The following is a 24150-nucleotide window of genomic DNA, read 5'->3' as shown; positions in this document are numbered from 1 at the left end:
CTGGCAGTGCTGGGGGTTGGCTCTATGCTCAGGGTACCATATGGGATGTCAAGCATCGATTGCTTGTTGGTCGTGTGCAAGGCATGTGTCCTACCTACTGTACTGTCACTCGGCCCCTCCTTGTTTCACTGTCCCTCTGTGTTACTGAGAAGTATGGCATTTCATTTCCAAGTATGTACATATGGTCCCTGAGTACTACCAGGGGCCACTCCTGAACACAAAGCCAGGATCGCCCCTGCACAGTACAGGGTGTGGCCCCATGCCCCATACCCCTCCAAAAAAAGTAGTAGATTGTAAGTTTTTTAGGTGGAGTTTTTTTGTTTGTTTGTTTTTGTTTTTTGGGTCACACCTGGCAATGCACAGGGGTTACTCCTGGCTCTGTACTCAGGAATTACCCTGGCGGTGCTCAGGGGACCATATGGGATGCTGGGAATCGAATCTGGGTCGGCCGTGTGCAAGGCAAACACCCTACCTGCTGTGCTATCTCTCCAGTCCCTTAGGTGGAGTTTTAAGAAATGTTAGTCAATTAAGTTGGGAATGTTCAAAGATCTTTTGTTTAATTACTGATTTTTCTGTCCTAGTTAGAGCGAAGAGTCTTTAATGTGTATTTTTGGTGGTGCTGGGGGTGGAACCTAGGATCTCACACGTGGAAATCAAGCACTGTTCTGGCTTGTCCCACAATGCACTGCCAACGTGGCCCCGTGTACCCAGAAATGTGGGCCTGCTTGCATGACCCATGCAGCACCTGGACATGGGGCTGCCTTAGCAGACTCGGGATTTTTGTCCTGAGTGGATTTTCAGATTACTTACGTTCCATGAAATGACTGCTAGTGTTGGGTTTTTATCTTCTGTTTGGCCAGATGTTTTCGTTTTTCTGTCCTTTGTTCCCCACTGCTAATTTTCTACTTCCTTTTTCTTCAGAATTTGACGCTGCTGTTTGGTTTTGGTGTCCTCTGTGTTTTTATGGCTTTATGACTTCTAGCACTTTGTTGAGCCCTCTTCACTTTCTGCTCATTCCACTGCTGGGAACTGGCTATGTAGTGGTTCCACCATTCTCCCGGTCACACAGCCTTGCCTGGGCTCTTCCAAAAACATGTCATCACCCCAATTGCATTCCTGATGACTCCTGGTGTCTGTCCCCTTTTCCTGGGCTTCTTGGTCATTTCTTTATCTTTTTTAAAAATTTTTTAATTTTTTATTTTTGGATCAGACCTAGCAGTGCTCAGGGCTTACTCCTGGCTCTAGCTGTGTGTTCAGGGATCCCTTCTGGAGGTGTTTGGGAGACCAGCTGGGGTGCCGGGAATTGATCCTGGGTTGGCTGCTTGCAAGGCAAGCACCCTCCCCACCATGCTATCCCCCCAGCCCTCCGTATCTTCTTTGGACAAAAATCTATTCAGGATCTTTGCCCAGTTAAAAAATTGGATTGTCTTTTTAGTTTTTGAGGTTCTTGATCAGATAGATAATTAATGAATTTTTTTTATTGTCACATTATTATTTTCCACTCTGAGGCTACATGCAAAACACCAGTTCTTCGAAATTTATAATTTTGAGGGATTCCAGTTTACCTATTCTTTAGTCATTTGTGTTTTGGTGTTTTCTCTATGTGGCTGCAGGGCTTCAAGAGTTTTGTTCCAATTATTTAAGTTTTGTTTTTTCTTTCAGTGACTCAGAGCCCCTTGTTTAGGTTTGCTTGTGTGTGGTGTGAGGCAGGGCTCTGGCTTCATTCTTTCTAAGAAACCAATCGCAGCTAAGGTAGATGTTGACAGGGAGCTGCATTCCCAGTCTTGGTGGAGAGTTACTTCCTTGCTTGCTTCCTTCTTCTGCGAGTGGGTGGCCAGTGGCCCCAGCTATTGTTTTTTTTATCCAATGATGGTGTTAGGTTAAGTGATAAGGGATCGATAATCAGTTGATGTGGGCTCAGTGGCCGTGTACGCCTTTATTGTGTGAGTACTTTGCTTCAGTTCCCGGCACCACAGATAATACTGGGGGTATGGTGGGGTTCGTGGGGTGACAGCGCAAAGTGCGCCTTGCAGGCAATGGAGCCTGAGCCTGAGCATCCTGGTCTGACCTCATGGACCGAACATCAATGGGCCTGAGCGCTAAGTTGTCAGGCCGCACAGCCAGAAATGATTCTAGAGCCCTGAACATTGCTTGGGAGGGCCTGCACCAGAGGGAAGGGCCACCGGGTGCTTTGATGTGCTTTGTACCCATACGATTCTGGGTTCAATTCCTGGCACTGTAGGAGAAAAACAATTGATTATTGAAGAACGGTTTGTTCCTGCACTTTAGGTCTGTCTCATGGATCCGTTTGTCCCTCTAAGGCCCACACCGTCTGGTGCTGTGGCTTTGCAGTAAGTTCTGAAATTGGAGGTCTGTAGCCCATACTCTCAGACAGGTTAAAACACTGGAGCATGTTCCAGTTTCCTGCATCTGATAGCTCCCGTCTCTTGGGTCTGTGTGTGCACATGCTCACGTCTCCTAGGTCTGTGTTTGCACGTACTCCTGTCTCCTGGGTCTGTGTGTGTATGTGCTCCCGTCTCCTGGGTCCGTGTGTGCACGTGGTCTCGTCTCCTGGGTCCATGTGTGCACGTGCTCCCGTCTCCTGGGTCCATGTGTGCACTTGCTCCCATCTCCTGGGTCCGTGTGTGCACGTGCTCCCGTCTCCTGGGTCCGTGTGTGCACGTGCTCCCGTCTCCTGGGTCCGTGTGTGCACGTGCTCTCGTCTCCTGGGTCTCTGTGTGTAAGTGTTCCCATCTCCTGGTTCCGTGTACACGTGTTCTTATCTCCTGGGTCTGTGTGTGCTCATGCTCCCGTCTCATGGTTCTGTGTACCTGTACACGTGCTCCCGTCTCCTGGGTCTGTGTGTGCATACCTGGGTTAAAGGTTTTGCACCCCTGGTTGGGGCAGGTGAACAGGAAGGTCTTTGTGCCATGGCTGTGAGGCTAGGCCCCTAGCTGTGTAGTGCAGGCTGGGTACGGCAGCTCTGCCATCTTTGCAGGTGGTGGTGAAGTTCATCAAGAAGGAGAAGGTGCTGGAGGACTGCTGGGTGGAGGACCCCATGCTCGGGAGAGTCACCTTGGAGATTGCGATTCTGTCCAGGGTGCAGCACCCCAACATCATCCAGGTGGGAGACCGCGTGCTTGTCACCCGCACTGCTCCCAGGTGTGTGGCATCAGCAGGTGCAGCAGAGCGACCCTGGCTCCCTCTTCCAGGTGCTGGATGTCTTCGAGAACCAGGGCTTCTTCCAGCTGGTCATGGAGAAGCACGGCTCTGGCCTCGACCTGTTTGCCTTCATCGATCAGCACCCCAACCTGGATGAGCCTCTGGCAAGTTACATCTTCCGACAGGTGAGAATGGCCAGCTGAGCGCAGGCTGGCGGGTCTGGAGCCTGAGCCCTGTTTCGGGAAACGGTCCTGGGGTTGAGTGGGGCTGTGAGGGGGTGCAAACCAGGTGCCTGGGGCTGTGCTGGGTCTTGCTGGTGCCTCCAGCAGGCCCCGGCATCTGTCTGCACGGCAGCGGCACAGCCCGGTACCACCGTGTCCTGAGCTGAACAGCGCGGGGCTTTGTGCTTCTCTGTGCCCTGATCGGGCGGCTACTCTTGGTGGCCTTTAGCTGGTGGCGGCCGTGTCCTACCTGCGCTCTCAGAACATCCTTCACCGTGACATCAAGGACGAGAACATCGTCATCGCAGAGGACTTCACCATCAAGCTCATCGACTTCGGCTCTGCCGCCTATTTGGAAAAGGACAAGCTCTTCTATACCTTCTGTGGGACCATCGAGTACTGCGCCCCCGAGGTGCTCATGGGAAACCCGTATGTAGTGCGCATGCGGCCTCTCACTTGGCTCGGTGGGCAGGGCGGGTCACTCAGGGCCTTGGTCACCAGGTCCAGGGGAAGGACAGGGTCTGGAGAGGAAGCAGTGGCCGGCCTGCAAGTGAAATTGGGTGAGGGGTGGGCCTGGGCACAGATGTGTGTACCCACCTTTGCCATCCCAGGGGGTTCACGTGGCAGTCAGCCTGGCAAGTGCAAGCCTCCAGGTCTGATCGCTGGTTCCCCAGGCGTGGCCCCCACAGTAGTGAAGGGAAAGACCATGGGCTGGGGAAGTAGCTTTGGTCCGAGGGAGTCCCTGGGCACTGCTGGGAGTGGCCTCCAAGGTGGGAGTAGACCCCCAGTAGACCTAGCACAAAGTTAAGGAGAGGCTGAGAGACGAGGCAGTGAAGCCGAGGTGGGTGGCAAGGAGCCGTCCGTTGGCACTGGCCATTGCTAACTCCGGCTGAGACAATCCTGCTGCTGCGGAGCCGCCACTGGGGATGGAGCGTGCCGGCGCTTCCATCTGGGGTCCCAGTGTGTCCCTCTCTGGAGGGACGCTGCTGCACAGGGCCCTCTGCCCACTTCCAGGCCCAGGTGCCAGGGGCTGCCAGCTGTGGGGGCTGTGTGGGACCACTCTTGGCCCAGCTGCTGTGCCTTCCATGCCTGCGGCCAGGATGTCCAGGTCCAGATCACGCGGGTTCCTCTGTCAGAGTTGACCTCTGGGGGAAAGCAGGCAGAGGGCGGTGGCGAGCTCTGTCCTGTGACCCCTGCCTGCTCTGTGTGCCTTCGAAGGGCACTTGGACCTGGCTGGGGGCCCCCCAGGGGTTGCAGTGGCTCTGCTGCCCCCATGTGCAGGGGCTTCCAGATGGCTCAGGGGAGCCTCTGCTCCCTTCTTGCTCGCCCAGAGCTTGGCTGCCAGGAGTGGGGCTGCCACGAGTTCCCAGGAGGGCCATGGCATCTGCTCCTCTAGCGCAGTCCCACCCACCTGGGCTGTTTTCTGTCGTGGTTGTCCCCAGCCCCTGCAACCTGGATGCATGACTATGGGTCTCTCACACTGGGCTGCCCCACTAGCTAACATGCTGCTCCCATCTGCTGTGAGGGCGGTACCTGGCCAGTGGGCCTGGTGGTGGCCTACTGGCTTCCCCCTGCATCTCCCCCTGCACTTACCTGCTCCCTCTGCATCTCCCCCTGCATCTGGCCTGTTCCCTACTCCCGCCCCCCGCGCGTGATCTGCTCCCGCATCTCTACACGTGGCCTGCTCCCCCTTTGCAGGTGCTCTCCCCACCCTTGCCTCTTCCAGTGCTGACTGGCGTAGCTTCACTCTCCCTCACCCTCAAAGCTCTGAATTGCCCAAGGCTCCAGCCCCTCAAGCCCTGCTCTGTTCTCTGCCTCCCCCTCCTCAGACACCCCTTCCAAGCCTCTGCTCTACCCTCTTGAGCTGGCTGCACCCCCATCACTGCTATGGCCCTGAGCTGCCTGTGTCTCTGGCTGCCTGGGTGCCAGGCTTTCCTCTTCTTCTGGCACCCCAGTGTGACCAGACCTCGTGGGATGTCTGGACAGTTATGGGGAGTCTCACTGGCTTGCTCGGTGACAGTCCCCACCTCCCGGCAGTTACAGGGGACCCGAGCTGGAGATGTGGACACTGGGCGTCACACTGTACACGCTGATCTTTGAGGAGAACCCTTTCTGTGAGCTGGAGGAGACTGTGGAAGCGGTGCTGAACCCTCCATATGTTGTGTCAGTAGGTGAGCCCCTCAGTGCCCCCATTTTCTTTCTCCGTCTGCACTGTGGCATGAACGTTAAGAGTGTTGGGAAGGTGAGTGCTTTGGGGGCCCTAGTTTTCTGGGTGTTCCTTTGGCCCACAAGCTCCCCGAGTCTGGCTCCAGTCATCCTCCAGGGGCTCACTAGGAAGTCTAGGGTTTCTGTCATTCTCTGACAGCAACTCTGTCCCCTTGTCTCCAAGAGCTGGCCTGGTAGGGTGGGAAAGGCTTGGCTTAGTTTGGGGACCCCAGGGACCTGGTGCAGGCCTGCTGGGTGACACAGTGGGTAGGGCTGTGAGGGGGCAAGTCTGGCTTGGAGCTGTCCCCAAAGCCTGCAACTGGGGATGAACGAGATGCTTCTCTGCCCCAGAGGTGTGTGTCAGCAGGGAGGGTGGGGTGCTCTCGGCTTTCTCACAAGGTCCAGACTGGGAGCCCAGTGTCACATCTAGTCCTGATCGCCTTTCAGCATCAGGGTTGCCCCAAAAGGATTCGGGGCACAGGGCTGGCGTCCAGGCTCCTCAGAAGCCTGACGTGCTTCTTGGTTTGGGCTCCCTCCTGGGGGACCTGCCTGAGCCCCAGAGAGTCACCATGGCGGGGCACAGCTTTCCCACATCGGGTCCACGTGTGTCTGTCCCCAGAGCTCATGAACGTGGTGTCAGGCCTGCTGCAGCCACAGCCCGAGCAGCGCACCACCCTGGAGAAGCTGCAGGATGACCCGTGGGTCATGCAGCCCGTGAATCCTGCTGACTACACCTGGGACGAGGTGTGTTGTCACCGCAAGCCAGGTGCGGGCACCTTGTGTGTGGGGGTGAGGAGTGTGGGGGGTGGAAGGGAGCCCCACCCGTGCCTGTTCCTGGGTCCGAGGCACAGGAGGGCCTCGTGCCCACTTGTTCCCCATGAACAGGGCCACTTCTGTACCTCTGAGGTTCACGCTTGTGAGGAGGTGGGAGGCACCCCCAGTAGGGCACAGGGTAGCGCGGACGGCTGGTGGAGAATATCCCCTTTCTTTGGAGGGTGTGTGCCCCCGGTGGCCTGACGCAGCTCTGCCCCCCAGGAAGCGGCGTGCTTTCCCCAGCTGTCCTGGACACCAAGAGCAGGAGCCCCAGTCAGGCGGCTCGGACTCCGGAGCTGCGCGCAGCCCCCAACCCCCACTGACCCTACCACTGCTGCTCTTCTTGATCCTTGGAAACTCCCACTTCTGGACATGGGGTGCTCATGGGCCCTCGGTGCCTGGCACACAGAGGCCAGTGCCTCACCTGGCGGCATCGGGCCGACCGTCGTGACTCCTGGAAGTGTCTGGTGTCCTATGATCTCGCAGTGGCAGGACTGTACACAGACAGGTGCCAGTACTTTAGCGCTGTGGTGGGCCGAGCTGGTGCCCCATGTACCCCATGGCAGGTTTCCTCAGTCATCTCAGATTAAAGGACTTTTCAGCCAGCTCTTCCCTATGGCTTCTTGGTATTTTTCTTGGGGCTGCGTCCTTTGCCCCATCTGGAGAGGGGTTCCGCTGGTCAGACCAGGGGTCCTGTGGACAGCACTCAGAACTCTGAAGCCACACAGTCCAGGACTGGACATGATGCTCTTGTGCACTGCCTGGCGTCGTTACTTAGCAATTCACAGACATATCATTCCCAGGGAAAGCCTCTCTCGTCAGGGACATGCCGTGGGTGCTGCAGGTTCCCCTCTCCTCCTCAGGTGCAGCTCAGGCCAGTCAGTGACCCTCACCTCACCCGCCGGAGTTAGAGCCCATGTCCATGGAGCCCCTCCATAGATGGCATTGGATTCATTCCCCTCTCAGCAATTGGATGTGAATTTAATTGCTGGACCAGCCAAGAAGAATTTGGTAGGGACAGGGGTTCCTCTCCATTACTACAGACCCCCTACTTGGAGGGGAATCAGAAGTGGCGACTTACTGAGGTTTTTTCTGTCAGGCTCAGGTCCCAGGTGTTCACACTGCTGGGTCTGGTTCCCCCCAGGAGGCCAATTAGTTCAGATCAGAACTAACCTGTCTGCGGGTGAGCTGGCGGAGTATGAGGGGTGAGAAGTGCCCTTTTCCCCTGCCAGGGAACAGGAAGAAACCACAAAGCCAGGACCTCCCCGCCCTTCTCCTGGCCCTCTCTCTGCCGGCCCAGGCTTTTGCTCCTGCCCCTGGCCTGGCCTTTGGCTCAGTCCACCTGGTCTGGGTGTGCGAGGTCAGAACTTGTGCTTGACCATTAGGACATAAAAATAAAGTGTTCCCATCCATTAGGAAATCTGCCCCATCTTCCGCCGATTGCAAGAGATCATATGAGGGGTGTCTCCTCCATCGGAGAGCGTAAGGTGGGTCTGAGGACGATGTTTTCAAAGGTGTGAGCTGAGAAGTGAGCTTGACTTCACAAACCAAATGAGTTTCCTGATGTTTTAAGAAATCTATCCAGTGAGGGGTTGGAAGTGGGTAGGGTGCTTGTCTGGCATGGGGCCGACCAGGCTTTGATTCCCAGCTTGGAAAGAATTCCTGAGTGCAGAGCCAGGAGTAACCCCTGGTTGTCAGGTGTGGCCCAAACCAAGCACTAGCACTGTCCTCCCACAGGCCCAGTAACATTGTGTGACTTGTTACTGTGGCATATTGAATACGGCTTTTGCCATGCAGGTGAGATAACTCTCGGGCTCTCCAAGAGGGGCAGAGGAGTCGAACTCAGGTCGCCGGGTTGGACGCCTACAAGGCAAATGTCCTACCTACTATGCTTTCACTCCAAATTAAAAAAAAAATCTGTACAACAAAAAAAAAAAGGTTTGCCTCGGTGGACTGGAGCACAGGTATGGCCCACAAGACAAACCCCGCACAGAATTCCCCAGACAAGAAACCCTCAAGTTTTAAACATGAAGGAAAATATCCCAAGGCCAGAGCGAGGGGGACGGGCGCTCGCCTGGCAGGAGGCAGACCCAGGTTCCACCCGCAACATGCATATCGTCTCTCGGACTTGAGTGATCCCCGAGCACTGCGGGGTGTGCCCTCCACAACAGGTAAAGTCCCAAACATCTTTCCGCACGTCCCTAGCACACCGGTCGCACTGCGTTCCGGGTGCGTGCGACGGTAAGTCCTCGCTCCACTGTCGCCTCCCAGCATGTGACACCGCATCCAACCCGAAGGGGCTGGGCGTTGGAGGGCTGGCAGGTCACCCCCGGCCGCGCTGCTCCGTCTGAGGGGCCGGAGACGCCGGGCATCCCCGTCCCCGACTGCGGGTCCGGAAACCTGCACGCGGGCCCATCTGACCGCGCTCCCGGCCCGCCCAGGCGATGGCCAGTCGCACTCGGGTGTCCCTGAAGGGCGGGGGTTGAGGGGGCGGGTGTCCCTCAGCTGGGCCGCTCCCGGCGCGCCCGGCCCCCCGGGAGAGGCCGGCCGACGGGACCTGAGGCGCCGAGGGAGAGGCCGGCCGACGGGGACCTGAGGCGCCGGGGGAGAGGCCGGCCGACGGGACCTGAGGCGCCGGGGGAGAGGCCGGCCGACGGGGACCTGAGGCGCCGGGGGAGAGGCCGGCCGACGGGGACCTGAGGCGCCGGGGGAGAGGCCGGCCGACGGGACCTGAGGCGCCGGGAGAGAGGCCGGCCGACCGCAGCCGAGGCGCCGGCGCCGACGGAGAGACCCGCAGACCGAGCGAGACGCCGAGAGCGAGCTGGGGCCCGCGGAACGCGCCGGCGGCGGAAGTGGCGGCGGCGGAAGTGGCGGGCCGGCTTCCGGCGCGATGGCGGCGCTGGCGCGGCAGGTGAGGCGCGCCGCCTCTCGCGGCTGCTCGGCGCGGCCCGGCCGGCCCAGGGCGTCAGGGCGCGGCGGGCCGCGTGTCCCGGGGAGGCCGCGGACCCCCTCGCCGCCCGGGCGCGCCGCCTTGCCCGGGCCCCGTGGGCCGCTGACGGCGACGGCGACGGGGCTGCCGCGGCCCGAGGCCGGAGCGCTCGCCCCGCCCGCGGCGCTGCAGTGTGACCCTCCCCGCCCCCCCCAGGCCCGGGCTGCGAACCCTGACAGGCTCTGGGCCAGCCAGCCGTGAGCACCGTCGCACGAGCGGCCAGGGCCCGGCGTGCGTGCTGGGTCGGTGTCCGTCGCGCGGGTCCTGAGACTCGGTTCCTTCTGCCTCGCGTCTCGCAGGTGTCCCGCTGGCCCCGCCTGGTCGCGCTGCCCCGGGCCTGCGCTCTGGGGGCCCGGAGCAGGACCCCCGCCGCGTCCCCTCGCGCGCTCGCCTCGGCCCCCGCCGGAGCCGGAGCCAGCCCGGCGTCTCCGCGCGTCGAGCCCCAGGGCGCCACGCGCTCCAGCCCGCCGCGCCTCGAGAAGCGGGGGGCTCCCGGGGCCCCGGAGCTGGAAAGGGCCACGCGGGCCCTGCTGGACATGGGCTTCCGTGGGGACCAGGCCGCGGAGCTGCTGGGCCTCCTCCGGCCGGGCGGCCACCCCCAGCCGCTGCTGGACGTCGTTTCCGAGCTGGCGCTCCTGGGCGTGAACCCCGAGCCCGTGCGCGCGGCCCTGACGGCGCATCCCCCGCTCCTGAGGCTGCCCGCGGCGCGGATGAGGAAGCGCTGCGCTCAGCTGCGCAAGCTGGGGCTCGGAGAAGGTACCAGAAGGCGCGGGGAAGGGGGCCTCGGGAGGGGCGGGGAGGCTTCTGGGGGGAAGCAAGCCTTGGAGGCCCCCCGACTGACGGTGGGCGCGGGTGCGGCTCAGCCCGTAGAGGCCGACCTGTGAGGCCGGCCTGAGTGATGCTCTGCGATTTTCGTCGCTCGAGATTTTCTTGAGTGCGTTGTGTGACTCGTAGCTGGAACCTCGCATTCCCTTGTAAGGATCTGAACTCCAGCCCCGTGTTTCCATTGAACTGTGGAACACCAGCATCTGCCCAGATTCCGGGATCCAGGATTCATACCCCAGGGTTCGAATATTCACGGACTCTTCGGGGGCCTCCTGGATTGGGAGTGGGGCCCCCGACAGTCTCCACAGCCCCTTTCCCACTAGGCCCAGAGGGGTCCCACCCTTTGTTCTTGGCTCTTACTGGCATGATACTGGGCGGGAAAGGGTTTGGGGTCAGCTACTTTAAATGAACTCCAGGGGCCTGAAGGTACAAAAACAGTCGTAAGTTTTTCATAATATGACCTGTTGCTGTGTGATCCAAAAGGCTGGGCTTAATGCGTTCTGGGCTGTGGCTATAAAACACTGGGCCCATGAGGGCCTCGGGAGGATTCACTAGGGGTCGGGGACTCAGTGGTTAAATTGGTGCCTTGCATACGTGGGCTAAATCCCCAGCATTGCTCAAGAGAAAGAATTCATTCTTGACATTTTAATCAAGTTCCTGACTAAGCTATTAGGAAGATTTTTATTTATTTTTATTAGTGAAACACCAGTAGAGGGACAGTTGTAGACTTACAGATTTTTGTGCTTGGGTCTCAGTTATACAATGATCGGGTGCCCATCCCTCCACCAGTGCCCATTCTCCATCACCAGTGATCCCAGTATCCCTCCCACCCTGCCTCTGTGGCAGGCATTCCCTTTTGTTCTCTCTCTCCTTTTGGGTGCTGCGGTTCGCAAAAGAGGCATCGAGTGGCAGTCATGTTCGGTCTATAGTCTACGTTCAGCATGCGTCTCCCATCCTGGGAGGACCCTCCCAACACCCTTTATTTGGTGCTCCCTTCTCTATCTGCGTATTAGGAAGATTTTTAAAGTTGAAGTGATTTTGTTTCCTCTTAGCAAACTCTGTCCAACTAGCTGTAGGAAGAGGACCGGCCCCGGTTCGTGTGGGGTGGTTCTGTTTCTGCTTGCTCTCTGCTTGCCTATCCCAGTGCCTCTTTTCCCACGAGCACCTTGGTGCAGAGGCTGGGGGAATCCTAGAGGTTAGGGTGCATGCTTTGCCTGTGCCTAACCTGGGTTTCCTTTCTGGCACCACATGATGTTCTGAGCCTCACCAGAGTGGCCCTGGAAGTCGCTGGCACTGCAGGGCTCTCATAGCCCAATACTATTAGGCCTAGCATGGTCTGGCCAGGCTGCTTGGCCCGGTGCCTCAGGGAGTGATCCTTGTGTCCCAAACAGACTAGAAAATGCCCTTGTTTGGATAAGTATATCATCACTTCAGTAACAAAACTAACACATAACTAGCATTACTGCTGTGTGTCATGGTTCTTGTAGTTGCTGCTGCATTAATCATGGGGCACCCGTGCACATTGAGTTCATGCACCCGGGTCCTGGGATGGTTGCTTGTCAAGAAACTGTCTAGCCAAGCCCCAGCATGGGGGAAGTAGTTCTCCCATCTTACTGTCTCACCTTTCCAGGTGGCTCTGCTGAGACTCTTCTAGGTGAGAAGGTCGGGGGAGATGTAGGATGCAGAGTTGGAGCCTTTCAGCTGGGAGGGCAGAAAGATAGAAATACCCAGGAGGGTGGGCTGGGTGGGTCTGAGGGGGCTTTGGGGGATTCTGTGAGGAGCTGTCATTCGTTTCCGTGTTGCTTGGGTGTGCGTGTGCGGTGGTTGGATTTGAGAGACACATTTGTTCACACTTGTTCTGGGGAAGACAGGTCCTTGTCCACTTTTCAAATGCTGACAGGGTCTGGCTGCAGATAGTCTCTGGGGTCTCTGCACCAGCCTGAAATTATCCAAGTCCTTTTCTCAATGTTCTGCAGGGAAAATGAAGAGGGTGCTTCTCTGCTGCCCCGACATTCTCACCATGCATCAGCGCGACCTTGAGGCTATCCTTGAGGTTCTCAGGGATAAGTGTCTTTTCACTGTACAGCAAGTGACAGAGATCTTGTACAGGTGCCCCTACGTGCTTCGGATGGATCCTGACGAGCTGGAGTACAAGTTCCAGGTGAGATGGGAGGGTCCGGGTTCGGGAGTTAGTTGGAGCTTATGCTTTGCTAGTGGGTGATCCCTGACACTGCATGCCCCCGAGCCCTGCCTAGGTGGTCTGCAGCATCACTGTTTTGACCATAGTGGCCTCTCCAGCACCGCTGGGCCTGAGTCGCCGCTTATTGCTGGACCAAGCACTGATCAGGCCCTCAAGCTAGACTTGGTATCACTAGGAGTGGTCCCCACACCCCTGAGCATTGCTCGAGAGACCCCAGATAAATAAGGAAATGAACAAAAAAAATGAGAGTCAGCTATGTGGATGAGAAAGCCTGGGGTTCCTGAGGTTAGGTGGAAGCCTGAAGTAGTTTATATCAGTGATTTTTCGACCTTACACCCGTAGATGAGCACCAGCGCATGGGCCAGTTGTACAGAGCCAATATCTGAATTCCTCTGCTCATTGCAGCTAAAGAGGTTTGGTTTCTTTCACTACTTTATGGCAGATAAAGTATTCTGCAAGTTTTCTAGCATTGATAAGACTGAGCCTGTGCCAGGAAAGTAGCTCCGTGGTAGAGCACGCACCTTACATGTACAAGACCCTGGGTTTGAGCTCTGGTACAGAAAAAAAGGAATGAGCCAGTTCCTTTCTTACATGGGATGGGGCCCCTTTGGAATAATTGATTTAGGAAGAACTAGAACCTTCCTATTTTCACAACATGTTGCATATTGATTTTAGGAATGTAATTGTGACAGTTTTCATTTTGGGTTAAAGTTTTCATTTTGGGTAAAATATGATGACATATCAAATCTCTAGTTGTTTTCTGAAATTTTTACTTATTCTTTCCATACTTGTCTTTTCCTGGTCTGAAGAAAAGCAGTTCATTTCCCTCTTCTGTTCTTTTATTTTCTGTTGCATTTTTCTCAACGTGATGTTTAAAATGCTTTGATAGGGCTGGAGGGATAGTACAGGGGTTTGCGCAAGCCAAAATGGGTTTAGCCCCTTGGCACCACATATGATCCCCACGCAGAGTGACCCCAAAACCAAGCTAAAAAAATGGAAAGGGAAAGCTTTGACAGCTGTGAACCACCCACCACACAGATGTTGGATGCCAGGGTGTGTCCTGAAGGCTGGGACAGTTAGAGTTGAGCATGGACTCGGGGAACGGGACAGCCAAGGAGTGCGCTTGTGGTCTCTAACCCTGTCCATGTCTCCAGTATGCCTATTTTAGGATGGGGGTGGCTCACGCGGACATCGTGACATCTGGCTTCCTGCAGTACTCCATAACCAAGATTAAGCAGAGACACACGTTCCTTGAACGCCTGGGACGGTACCAAACCCCCGACAAGAAGGGGCAGACACAGATCCCCAACCCTTTAATAAAGAACATTCTCAGAGTTTCAGAAGAAGAATTTCTCGCCAGGACAGCCTGTTCTTCAGCTGAGGAGTTTGATGTTTTTAAGAAGCTCTTGGCTCGGGAAGAGGAGGAGCCTGAGGGCCGGATGCCCAAGGACAGAAGTGACAGTTTGGATGAGGATGAGGAGGAAATGGAGGAGGGACAGTGATGGAAGGCCTGGAATAAAGAGAGCCTGGAGCTGTCAAAGAATATTTTAATTTTCTCTCAGTTTGGGGGAACTTTTGGATCGCCTCAGGTTATTTTTCATTCTGAACAGGCGTTTTCATCAACAGATGATTACAGATGTCAGAAGTGGTTGGGTGAACTGAAGTCAGAGACGCTTTAGTCTGTTGAGTTGTCAGGTCTGTGTGGCTTGTTCCATTCAATAAAAGACTGATTTAGAGCTGTTACAATCGGAGGACTCAACCTAGGACAGTTGAGTTTTGCTTTTTCTCTGACCTTCCAGTTAAAACCCCATGACCGTGTGGTGTTTCAGCACCATTTCCTTCTTGTGATGAAGATCAAATCAAAAGGCAGTGAGGACTTAACAACAGAGATCTTTATTTTATGGAAGCAAGTAACGAGATTCTCCACAAAAATAGTTGTTTTCAACTCAATTATAACTCTTCCTAATTGAGTCAGTGTACAGCAGAGTTGAAGGAGTAGTCGGTGCACGGCCACAGCAAGCGTCAGGCAGGTTTTTGTACTGAATTTCGCTGCATGGTTCTTGCAGATCTTATGCCAAATTATTTTTTGCAAAAAAAGTGGGATTTAGCCATTATGTGAAGTTTTTGAATTTTGGTTCTGTTTTTGGGCCACACCTGCTCCTCCTGGCTTGGTGCTTAGGGGTTGCCCAGAGGGTGCCAGAGCTCCAACCCCACCCCCTGCACCACCATACACTTCGCATGTGCCCTCGCCTGCTGAGCTGTTCCCAGAAGGCTTTTGAAAGGGTGCGCGGTATCCCTGCCAGAGCAGGGTGTGCTGTTATGTCGGGAAGTACCGTATCCCTGTGAAGAATGAGCTCTGCCTTCCAGGTTCCACTGACATGCAAGCCTGATGCCCGGTAGAACTGAGTTCAGAGCATGGCACGGGCAGTCTGCCCGCTGTGCGTGTCAAGCCAGGCCTCCCAGAGGAGGGACACAGGTGTGGGTGGTGGGGCAGCCTAGCGCCTGGCCACAGGTCAGTCCTGGTGTATTGCAGGGAGCATGGGCCAGGTGGGACGTCTCTTGGGGAGCTCTGTTGAGGTATGGAGTCTGGGAGTGGAGTGTGAGGGGAGCCAGGCTACCTCATGCCAGGCGGTGCCCTGCAGCATTCTGTATAACCCACCTCTGTTTTGTTTTGTTTTGTTTTTGCTTTTTGGGTCACACCCGGCAATGCACAGGGGTTCTTCCTGGCTCTGCACTCAGGAATTATTCCTGGTGGTGCTTGGGGGACCATATGGGATGCTGGGTATCGAACCCGGGTTGGCTGCATGCAAGGCAAACGCCCTACCTGCTGTACTATCGCTCCAGCTTGGAACCCACCTCTGGGCCGTCGCAGGAGCCACAGATGGGACTGAGATTCGAGCTGAGCTTTGTCGTGTTCCCAGCAGCAGTCAGGAGGTCTCTTGTCCCCTGGGCCCCCCTTGGGGTGCTGCTTACTGGGTTTGGATTGCCAGGACAAGGAAAGTGCCAGTAGCGCCTCAGGGATGAGGCTCAAGGCGTTGTGACCCTAGTGTGCACAGGGCAGTCAGACACCAGAGGTCAGCAGTGTCTGCACAGGTTGCCTGACAGGCAGCAGGAGGCTATGTTTGGACATGTCTTCCAAGCGGGTGTGAGTGGCTGACTTCGCCCCTATCCTGCCTGCTGTGGGCTGCGGGGAGGGCAGGGCAGATCTGGGCCTGTGTGGGCACGTGCTTCTTCCTTGCCCTGCTCATGGCAGGTACGATGTGAAGGGCGTACAGTGGCTCCGTGCATCCCTCGGCTGTCCGTCAAGGCAGAAGTTTGCTGGTCACGGTTGAGGGCCGAGGCTGTGTGGTGTGGGGCCCTCATTTGTGTCCATAACAACCCTCTTGAGTCGGGAGAAGACCTGTTTCCTCCACTCTCTCCTGTGGGCCTGGGCAGAAGTCTTGGAAAACAGAGTTCCTCTAGGCAAGGGCCGTCATTCATATTGTCGCTTGCTGTTAGTGTCGTTGTGTCACCTGGTGCTTTCCCTGGAGCCAGTGATGTTCTTGTGCCTAGTCAAGGGACTGAGACTCATGGTTTGGCTTGACGGCTGGTAGTTCAAGTCGTGATTGGGAAGCAGCTAATCACGACTCATGATTACTCTGTTCATTTTGACGTAGGAAGTGGCTTTTGTGCCCCTGACCGCATCTTTTGTTTTGCTTTCATTGTCGCTAAGTTTTTGAATATTCTCAGGGAGACACTGGAGATTTCAGAAGCACCTATGTGGAAAGTGGCCCATTTGGAAACCGAGGGTTGTCATCCGCGGGACAGGAGTCTTCTAACTGGATGGGGAGCGTTGCTGGGAAGACAGTAGCACGAGTTCTAAGAGTCAGAAGACTGTCTTAGAGCAATAGAGACGTAAGGTGAACCCTGAACGTGAGCCTCTGCTCGGAGGCTACGGGGTTGGAGGTCACTGAGATACTGTAGACGCGTCAGCTGCTTCCGCAGTACCACTGCTGGTGCTGCTGTAGCTCACCCCTTCGCACAGGGAGGCCTGCGCTGCAGAGCCTGCTCGTCCCTGTGTCTGTCTGTCCACTCAGAGCCCCTGCTGGGGGTCTCGGCCTGGGAAATGGAGCCCGTGGAAACTTCTCGAAGTGATAGGATAGTCTCTGAAGTAACAGCTTGCATAATACACAGATGTATGCACAGAAAAGCCTCATAAAAATAGAAACCTAGAAGCTATTTTAAGTCTTCCCCAAACGGTCTTGTGAGAGGGAAGGCAGGAGCCCTGCTGGCTTGGGTGGTAGCAGCTTGCGTTCCTGTCTGGGTTCAGATCCGCAGCTTGACGCGGACTGGCTTCGTCCTCTCCAGAGAAGTCTGCTGGGAAGAGGCCATGAGGAGGCTGGGGCATGTAACCCAACAACTGCGGGAGACACTGCACGTTCCTCCGGAGCTGTGGGGGACACTGCACATTCCTCGGGGGGCTTCCGGAGCCACACATGCTGTGGCCAGGCCACACAGCCCTCTCTCCGTAGCACTGGCATTCGGGAAGATAGGCTCCTGTTGTTCGCTGGGAGGTGTTACTTGTGGTCTAGAGGGTGAGTGGCTTTCTCCACGAAAGCCTGAGTTCTGAGTCTGTGAGCTCTCCGCAGTCCTCGGTCTCCAGCCTGTTGAGTGTGGCCTCCCTGGTGGTGGCCTTTCTCCCCAGCACCTTCTCTGCCCTGTGGACTGTCCCTCTGGCTCTGCAGCCTGGAAGCTGGCTAGTGAGCTACTGCTCTGCTCACTCTGGCCAGCCCCACCCCCCCAACCCCTGACCACAGCGGCCCCATGGAAAGGCCAGCAGGGACAGAGCCGGCATGCCGGCCTGGTAGACTGCTCTCGAGCTGGAGGGCCTGACTGGGGGTCGTCCTTGAGGACTTGGCCTTGGTCCATTTTCAGTCCAGTGTCAGACCTCATCGTGAGGGTCTGGGTATAGGGAGAACCTTCCAGTTCCTTTGAAGAAAACAGGAGATGGGGCCAGGAGGAGCGGTGCCCCTCAGGGGCCTGCACACACAGTTCCCTCATCTGTGCAGTGGTGGCGCCAGGGCTGCCACCAGAGCTGGCCTTGTGTTCTTGGGTGTGCTTGGTCACCGTAGGAAGCTTCTTCCTCGGAGTGCCAGGTCTCTCAGAACTGTATTTTCCAAGTGGGTTCCTAAAAGGTAGATTCTCTTTCTGGTGACATTCCAACACCAATATTTCCAGGTCAGGTTGTCCTTGTGGACTCTTAGCTGGCAGTGAAGCTCTTGCAGGCTTTGGCGTGTAAGGTGGGAAGTGCCTGTGAGCTGGGCACTGAGAGGGCATGTGATGAGGCGCCCAGCTTGGAGTGCCTGAGCCCCTGAGCCAGGCAGGTTGGGGGTGCAGCTCAGAGTGACCGCACATGTGGTCTGGCTGTTCTGGAGAGGAGAGCTGCCCTCAGCGTGGAGTGAAAGGGGCTGTGGACGGGCCCTGGGTTAGCCCCATGCGTCCATGAGGACAGCCTCCAGTCTTGGGGTGCTGGGGTTGGACGTGGGCAGTTAAGAGAGCTTCCTGCATTTCAGCGTTGTGTGTCGCCACGGGACTCTCCTGGTGGGTCTTTGTGGGCTCTGGCTCCCCATCTGTTTCTCATCTTCATTGCTGGTGCTTCACAGGACCTGGGCGTTTCTTAGTCCCGAGGGGGTCCTGGCCCCAGCCCCGCGCCCTCCAGGTACCCCCCTCCTGGCTGCTGACTGGGCGAGGGGTCCCATGCTCCCCTGAGAGTGGGACCCATGCCCACCCCAGAGCTTCCTCTCCCCCTGGACGTGGGGGTGGGGGCGTGAGGTATGTGGCAGTGAAAAGGCGGGCTGGGGGGGCAGTACCTGGTGGTCTTCTCAGGGGCTGCAGATTACTGTCTCCTAGAGTAATCGAGAAACTGATTCGACAGTTGGTGGAGCAGAAGCCCCTGTGCACCCCCTTCCCCCCACGGCTGCCCCCACAGTGCTGGCATCATTCTGTGCCCCCAGCCACGCTCCCTGCACCCCAGGGCAGAGGGTGAGCTGCCACACGCTGGGACGCTGTGATGCGCTCAGGCCCCCTGTGAGGCCAGCTCTGGGCCAGGCTGGACATGCAGGAGTGCAGCGGCCTCTGTCACTGGGTCTCCCTCTTCCCTGAGAGGCAGAGCAGAGTGACGCCCACACCCGTGAGGCCCACTGTGTGACCTTGCACTGCCCACCTGGTGGCCCCTAACATTGCATGGACTCTGTGTTCCTTGCTGGCTGGCACCCCAGGCAGCTGGTACCCGGCTCAGCCTGCTGGCCCAGCACCTCCGTGCTTAGTCCCCCAGCCTCACCCCGACCTCCATCTCCTGTCCCCTTCCATGCTCAGACCCGTGGCCTCACCCTGTCCGAGAGGCACAGGTCCCCCCCCTGCCCTGGCACCTGTTGGCGGTCATCCCGGTGCTGGTGCCCTCACAGCTCTTTGACGCGGACGTCTCGGTGCACTCTGTGGCCGTCCTCGTACCTGTGTGGCAAGAGAGACCCGTGAAGCAGTCCTGCCCTGTGGTGCTGAGGGAAGAGGCCGGAGGGAAGGACAGAGCCCACCTGCCCTGCCAGCTGCAGAGCTGGGACAGGGTCCACTTGGGGGGCAGGGAGCAGCGAGCGCCATCCGGGACTGGCCTCCCCGTGTGAACACGCATGAGGAAGGGACTCCTCCCAGGATGCTAGAGAGCCCACCAGGAGATTGATCCAAGAGAAGGGGGACAGGTGAGGCGACGAGAGGTGCCAGGCTTCAGCCAGAGGCACCTTTTGGGGCTGCACAGGGTGAGGCTGGCCACCGTGGCCAGGCGAGGCTCAGGGTGAGCTGGGGACGGGGAGAACAGCTCCAGGATGGGGGCAGCAGACTGCAGAGGACGGCCGGGGACACAGCCGTGTCACACGGAAACCTCTGCGCAGTCGCTTTCCAGGACCCACAGAGCAAACGGAAAGCCGGCAGCTCTGGAGTTCACAGGGGCCAGCCCCCACTGGTGTGGCTTAGTCTCTAACTGCCCGAAACAGTCAAGACATTCGGGACCCAGAAAACACTACGAATGCTCCCCCGTCCACTTTCAAGGCCTCTAGAACCTGCCAGCTCCATGGCATGGCCTGAGAGTGAGTGTGTCTGTGCCAGGGTCTCGCCCAGGCTCGACTCTGGCCCAGGTCCTTGCTCCTGTCCCGGCTCCCCGCGCCCCCCGCCCACCACCCCCCGTCTCCCTCAGCACCGAGGCGCTTGCTTGCATCTAAACATGAGGAAACACTTCATGTTTCCATGTGTCTCTGCCGCCTGACAGTACTGGAAACGCCGTGTACCACACGGTTCACAGCAGCTTTACTGAGTTGTCATTTACAGACGGAAGTCCACTTGCGTGAAGCTTGTGACTCACTGGCTTGTCAGTACATCCCAAGCTCTGTTCATCCTCACCAGTTGGCTCAGAATGTTCTTAGCCTTTTGGGTGGGAGAGACGGTAGAGCAGGAAAGGCTCCGAGCCCGCCAGAAGTGGTCCCAGAGGCAGAGCCAGGAGTCCGCCCCAAGCATCCAGAGCACTCCCAGGGCCCTGCCCTCGCCCTGAACAGACCCAGTGGTAGTCATGCCCCTCGTTCCGTGGCTTTGGTCTGCATGGGTGGCGGAGCCCCTGGAGCTGTGTCCAGCCCCCTTGCCAGGAGCGTTACTGCTGTTGGGGGATGGGGTGGACGTGTGGCGGCTGCCCTGCTTGGAGGAAGGGCCGACTGCCTTCTCCACCCCTGCACCCTCCATGCTGCTTGATGCTTGCTTCGGTGTCCATCCAGTCAGCCTGGAGGGTGCCTGGTGGCATGTCATGGCTGCTCTGTGGTGACAGATCAGCGCATCTTCTTGGGCTGACGATGGGTGGTCCCTTGCCCACTTCCTGATCGACTCGCTCTAAAAGTCCTTTCCTCGTGGTACACACAAGCCCCTCGTTAATGTCGTGATGGGCTGGTATTTTCCCCTGGGCTCTGCACTGTCTTCAGTTCCTGGATAGGGTCCTTGAAGCACGAACAGTTTTCAATGTAGGCAAAATCCAGTTTATCTTGTTCTGTTGTGGCTTCGGCTTTAAGTATCAGTGCTAAAGATCTTCAGACAGATCCACAGTCCTGAAGAATTTTTCTTTTAAGAACTTTATGGCTTGGGTCTCATGTTGTCTCCTCCCGTGCAGGGTAACGCATGAAGGCCGAGCCCCATTCTAGTGACACATTCAGCAGGGCTGATAGCAGATAATGGCTTTATTCTTGTTCCAGAACCTTCAGCCTGCAAGTCTCTCCTCATACCTTATCACACTGAGGTGAATGTTTACGTCCCAGTCTTTTTTGTTGTTTTGGGCCATACCCACAGTGTGCAGGAGATACTTAGTCCTGGAGATACCGGACCCAGGTCGGCGATATGCAAGGCGGGTAAGTGCCTCCCCCTGCGCTCTCTCGGCCCCTGCTCCTCTGCCCTTGTAGGGCTGTTTGCTCTGCTAGATTCCTCCCGGTTCTGTGTGCATCTTAGATCCTGCTCATACTTGCCCAGACGCTTAAAGAACTCGGCGGGGGCAGGTACCACTGGTCTGTGACTACACACGTGGCACAGCCGCAGCTCAGAGATGTCCCTGAGCCCACGTGGGGACCGCAAGCCTGCAGTTCATGCAGCCACAGTGGGGCACCCACCGTAGCCTCATCTTACAAATTGGTTTCCAGCAAACCTCAGGTTTGGGGCACTTGTACACACATTAACATGAACAGAGGAAACTGGCGGACAAGGTGTGACTGAATGGGGTGGGGTTGGGAGGCATCAGAGAGCTTTGAATCCTGCCCCAGTCTGCCCTGGCCTGTGGGTGGAGGTCCCTGCTTCCTGCTGGCAAGCAGCATCCCAGGCCACCGCAGATGCCCAGGGTCCCTGATGGGATGAGCAGTGGGTGGAAGCAGAAAGAAGCCTCTGTATCCACCCTCAAACCCAGGATGGTGATCTCCATCTTGCAACCCCCTTCTCGCCAGGAGCCTGAAGGGCCACCCCTGAGTCTGACCTGCACTGTACTTGGCAAGGAAGCCCAGTACAAAATGTGGTGGGCATGGGGGTGTCTAGTCCTCAGGGACCTCACTCCTCTCCTTGAGAAAGAGTCTAAAGCCTCCAACAACAAAAGGTGCAGCACCCCCGTGGGAAAGGGCCCAGCGGCTCGAGTGCACACTGTTGCCAGGGCTGTGTGGGCCTCAGAACTGCCCATCAGATGCGAGAATGGGGAGTGCGGCCTCTCAGGCCCATGCTCTGGGATTGGTCCCTGGACATCTGGACACTTTCATAACCGGACAAGCTGACTGGTCACTTTCATGGAACATGCAGGGCCAAGACCAGCCTCTGAGTGTCAAGTGAGAGTCTGGGCCTGGTTAGAGACTCACTGAGGACCTGGGGCATTTCAGATTTCTGACATCAGGGGAGAAGTGCACAAGAACCCAAACCCCAAAAGGCACATGCACCCTCCTAGAATTGGGACCAGGGTACTGGAGACTCCGTACCATTGGGAAGTGGGTGAGGGAAACCACATCTCACAGTGATGGTATGAATGACAGAACATCTCGTCATCAGGGCATATAGGTGATGAGAACTGTCTCTCCTCACCGTGAGGGTTTGTAGGTGATAGGTATGAGTGACAGGAACTGCATCTCCTCACCATGTGGGTGTGTGATGAGAACCATATCTCCTCACCGTGAGAATATGAGTGACAGGAACTGCATCTCCTCCTCATGAGGGTGTGACAAGGAACTGCACCTCCTCACCGTGAGGGTGTGAGTGACAGGAACTGCATCTCCTCATGTTGGGACTTATCTCCTGTGCCTTGCCTGGGGACTTGGTATTCCCATATGAATCTAGCATTTCTACTCTCTGTGGATGAGAACTGCTGATTTGCCACGTGTAGCCTATGCCCTGTGAGCCTGCACCTGGCAGTTCTGGGTAAAACCAGACTGTGGCATGTGCACAGCATGCCAGTTGGCATGAATGCCCCCCAGTTGCTGAGGCGTGCTCATGCACACAGTGAACCACCATCCCCACTGTTCAGCCCTAAGTCTATTACTTGGGTTCACGAATCCTGACACAAGACCACAAAAATGTCTCGCGCTGTTGGCTGTTTGTGAGGCACTTATCAAATGCCAGGTAAAGTAACCAAGGATGAGGGACCGGCCTGAGCTTGTGAGGAGGGTGGCAGGGTCCAAGGACAGGACTGGTATGACCAACCGGGCTCCTGAGGCCAAGCTGTACTTTCTTCCTGCTGTCACCTCAAGTCAGCCCCAGCTGACAAAACTGCAGGTTGCAGGGCCACTCGGGCCTTGGTCAAGTCCTCTTCTGGGGACCTGGAGAAGTCATTCTCGCCATTCGTGCCTGGGTTTCGTGAAGTGACAGGTTTAATATTTAAAGGGCTGACAGGCTCATTGCACTTAGAAATTAATAGCAATGCAGGTGTCTTCCCTCATGGCCCCTCAGCTGGCACTGCCGGCCCCTGGGCCACCCGGCCTCACCCCTTTGTGCTACGACTAAGGGCCAGTGAGTTTCCACGAGAAAGAGTGCAATGGGCCTGCGTGGGACGTGAGCGTCCGGTGGCCGAGAGCCGTTCCCCTGGCCGGGTGATGGCGACGAACAGACGAAGGATCAGGGGAACGGAGAAACAGGGCCCGGCCCCAGGCTGGCCGGTAGTGAGTTTATTTCTCTCTCCTCCCCAGCGGAGTCCAACCTCTCCCCTTATGGCGCAGTCATAGTCATCAATTTGGTTGTGGTCTCAGTCGTCAGAGTTCCATCATCCTAGTCTCCTCGTAGACCTCGACAATGACTCTACTCCCAGTCATCGTCGTCTTCGCGTCCTCTTTCTAGTTCCAGTCATCGACTTTCTAGTCTTTGACTTTCTAGTCCTCAAAGTCCCAAAATCCCCGTTCTCCTCCTCTAGTCTTCAACGTCTAGTCCCGACTTTCTAGTCCCCTGCTGCCCCTTACTGCACAGTTCTATAGAAATCATGAAGGGTGGGGTACACACAGGTGGGGTTGAACATTAGCAAACAGAGGTAAGTTAACTCAAGGACAGAATCTCACCTGAGGGTTCAGCACTCTGGATTACTAGGAGATCCGCTCAAGGGCGGGATTCCAGCCAGGGTGTGTTGCTTTCTCCTTTCTTCAGCTAGTAATCCATTTGACCAATGTAGTAAATTTACTTATAATATTTCTAGTCATTTTGTATGAACACAGTAAGAGATATAAAGTAAAGTAAAGGCCCTCCCGTTGATCATCGATTTGCTCGAGCGGGCCCAGTAACGTCTCCATTGGAGACTTTGTTGTTACTGTGTCTGGCATCTCGAATACGTCACAGGGAGCTTGCCAGGCTCTGCCGTGCTGGCGAGATACTCTCACTAGCTTGCCGGGCTCTCCGAGAGGGGCGGAGGAATCGAACTCGGGTCGGCCATGTTGGCTGCGTGCAAGGCAGACGCCCTACCCGCTGTGCTATATTAAGCTTAAAGGTTGGCTCTTCCTGGGCACATCTCGCTATATATTCCAGACCACAGTCTCAGGCCAGGTTAGTCTTTCCTGACCTCAGCAGGGTCCTTATTCAGTTACCTCTTTTTCGGACATGGCAGAGTTTGTCCAGGACCATACCTTATTAGTTAAATATTATGGCGCTTGGCCTGGCCCATTTCGATGCCTGGGTAGCTTACGGCTTTCCCTGGGTCCATCCAGTCCCTCGTTGGAACCCTGCTTTTG

At 56.6% G+C, this 24150-nt stretch overlaps 2 protein-coding genes across 2 annotated transcripts in view; one reads left to right on the top strand and one right to left on the bottom strand.

Moving 5' to 3' along the window:
- Positions 1–24150, bottom strand: part of SNED1 (sushi, nidogen and EGF like domains 1) — a 537305-nt gene that overhangs the window by 491505 nt on the left and 21650 nt on the right. The gene's annotated exons all lie outside the window — the stretch shown is intronic.
- Positions 9284–14407, top strand: MTERF4 (mitochondrial transcription termination factor 4). Its single transcript, XM_056108412.1, has 4 exons — positions 9284–9312; positions 9690–10146; positions 12192–12376; positions 13570–14407. Exons 1-4 carry the CDS (start codon positions 9292–9294, stop codon positions 13915–13917), a joined length of 1011 nt encoding a protein of 336 aa, XP_055964387.1. The 5' UTR covers positions 9284–9291; the 3' UTR covers positions 13918–14407.

Source organism: Sorex fumeus, unplaced genomic scaffold (genome assembly GCF_029834395.1).
Source record: "Sorex fumeus unplaced genomic scaffold, SorFum_2.1 ptg000207l, whole genome shotgun sequence".
Classification (NCBI taxonomy): Eukaryota; Metazoa; Chordata; class Mammalia; order Eulipotyphla; family Soricidae; genus Sorex; species Sorex fumeus.
This window is presented reverse-complemented; position numbering and strand designations above follow the sequence as displayed.

Bases quoted from the DNA above. Each gene is read 5' to 3' on its own strand.
- MTERF4 (XM_056108412.1), top strand. From the start codon at position 9,292: ATGGCGGCGCTGGCGCGGCAG. The intron at 9,313-9,689 runs GTGAGGCGCGCC...CGCGTCTCGCAG, and splicing joins TGGCGGCGCTGGCGCGGCAG to GTGTCCCGCTGGCCCCGCCT. The intron at 10,147-12,191 runs GTACCAGAAGGC...AATGTTCTGCAG, and splicing joins CAAGCTGGGGCTCGGAGAAG to GGAAAATGAAGAGGGTGCTT.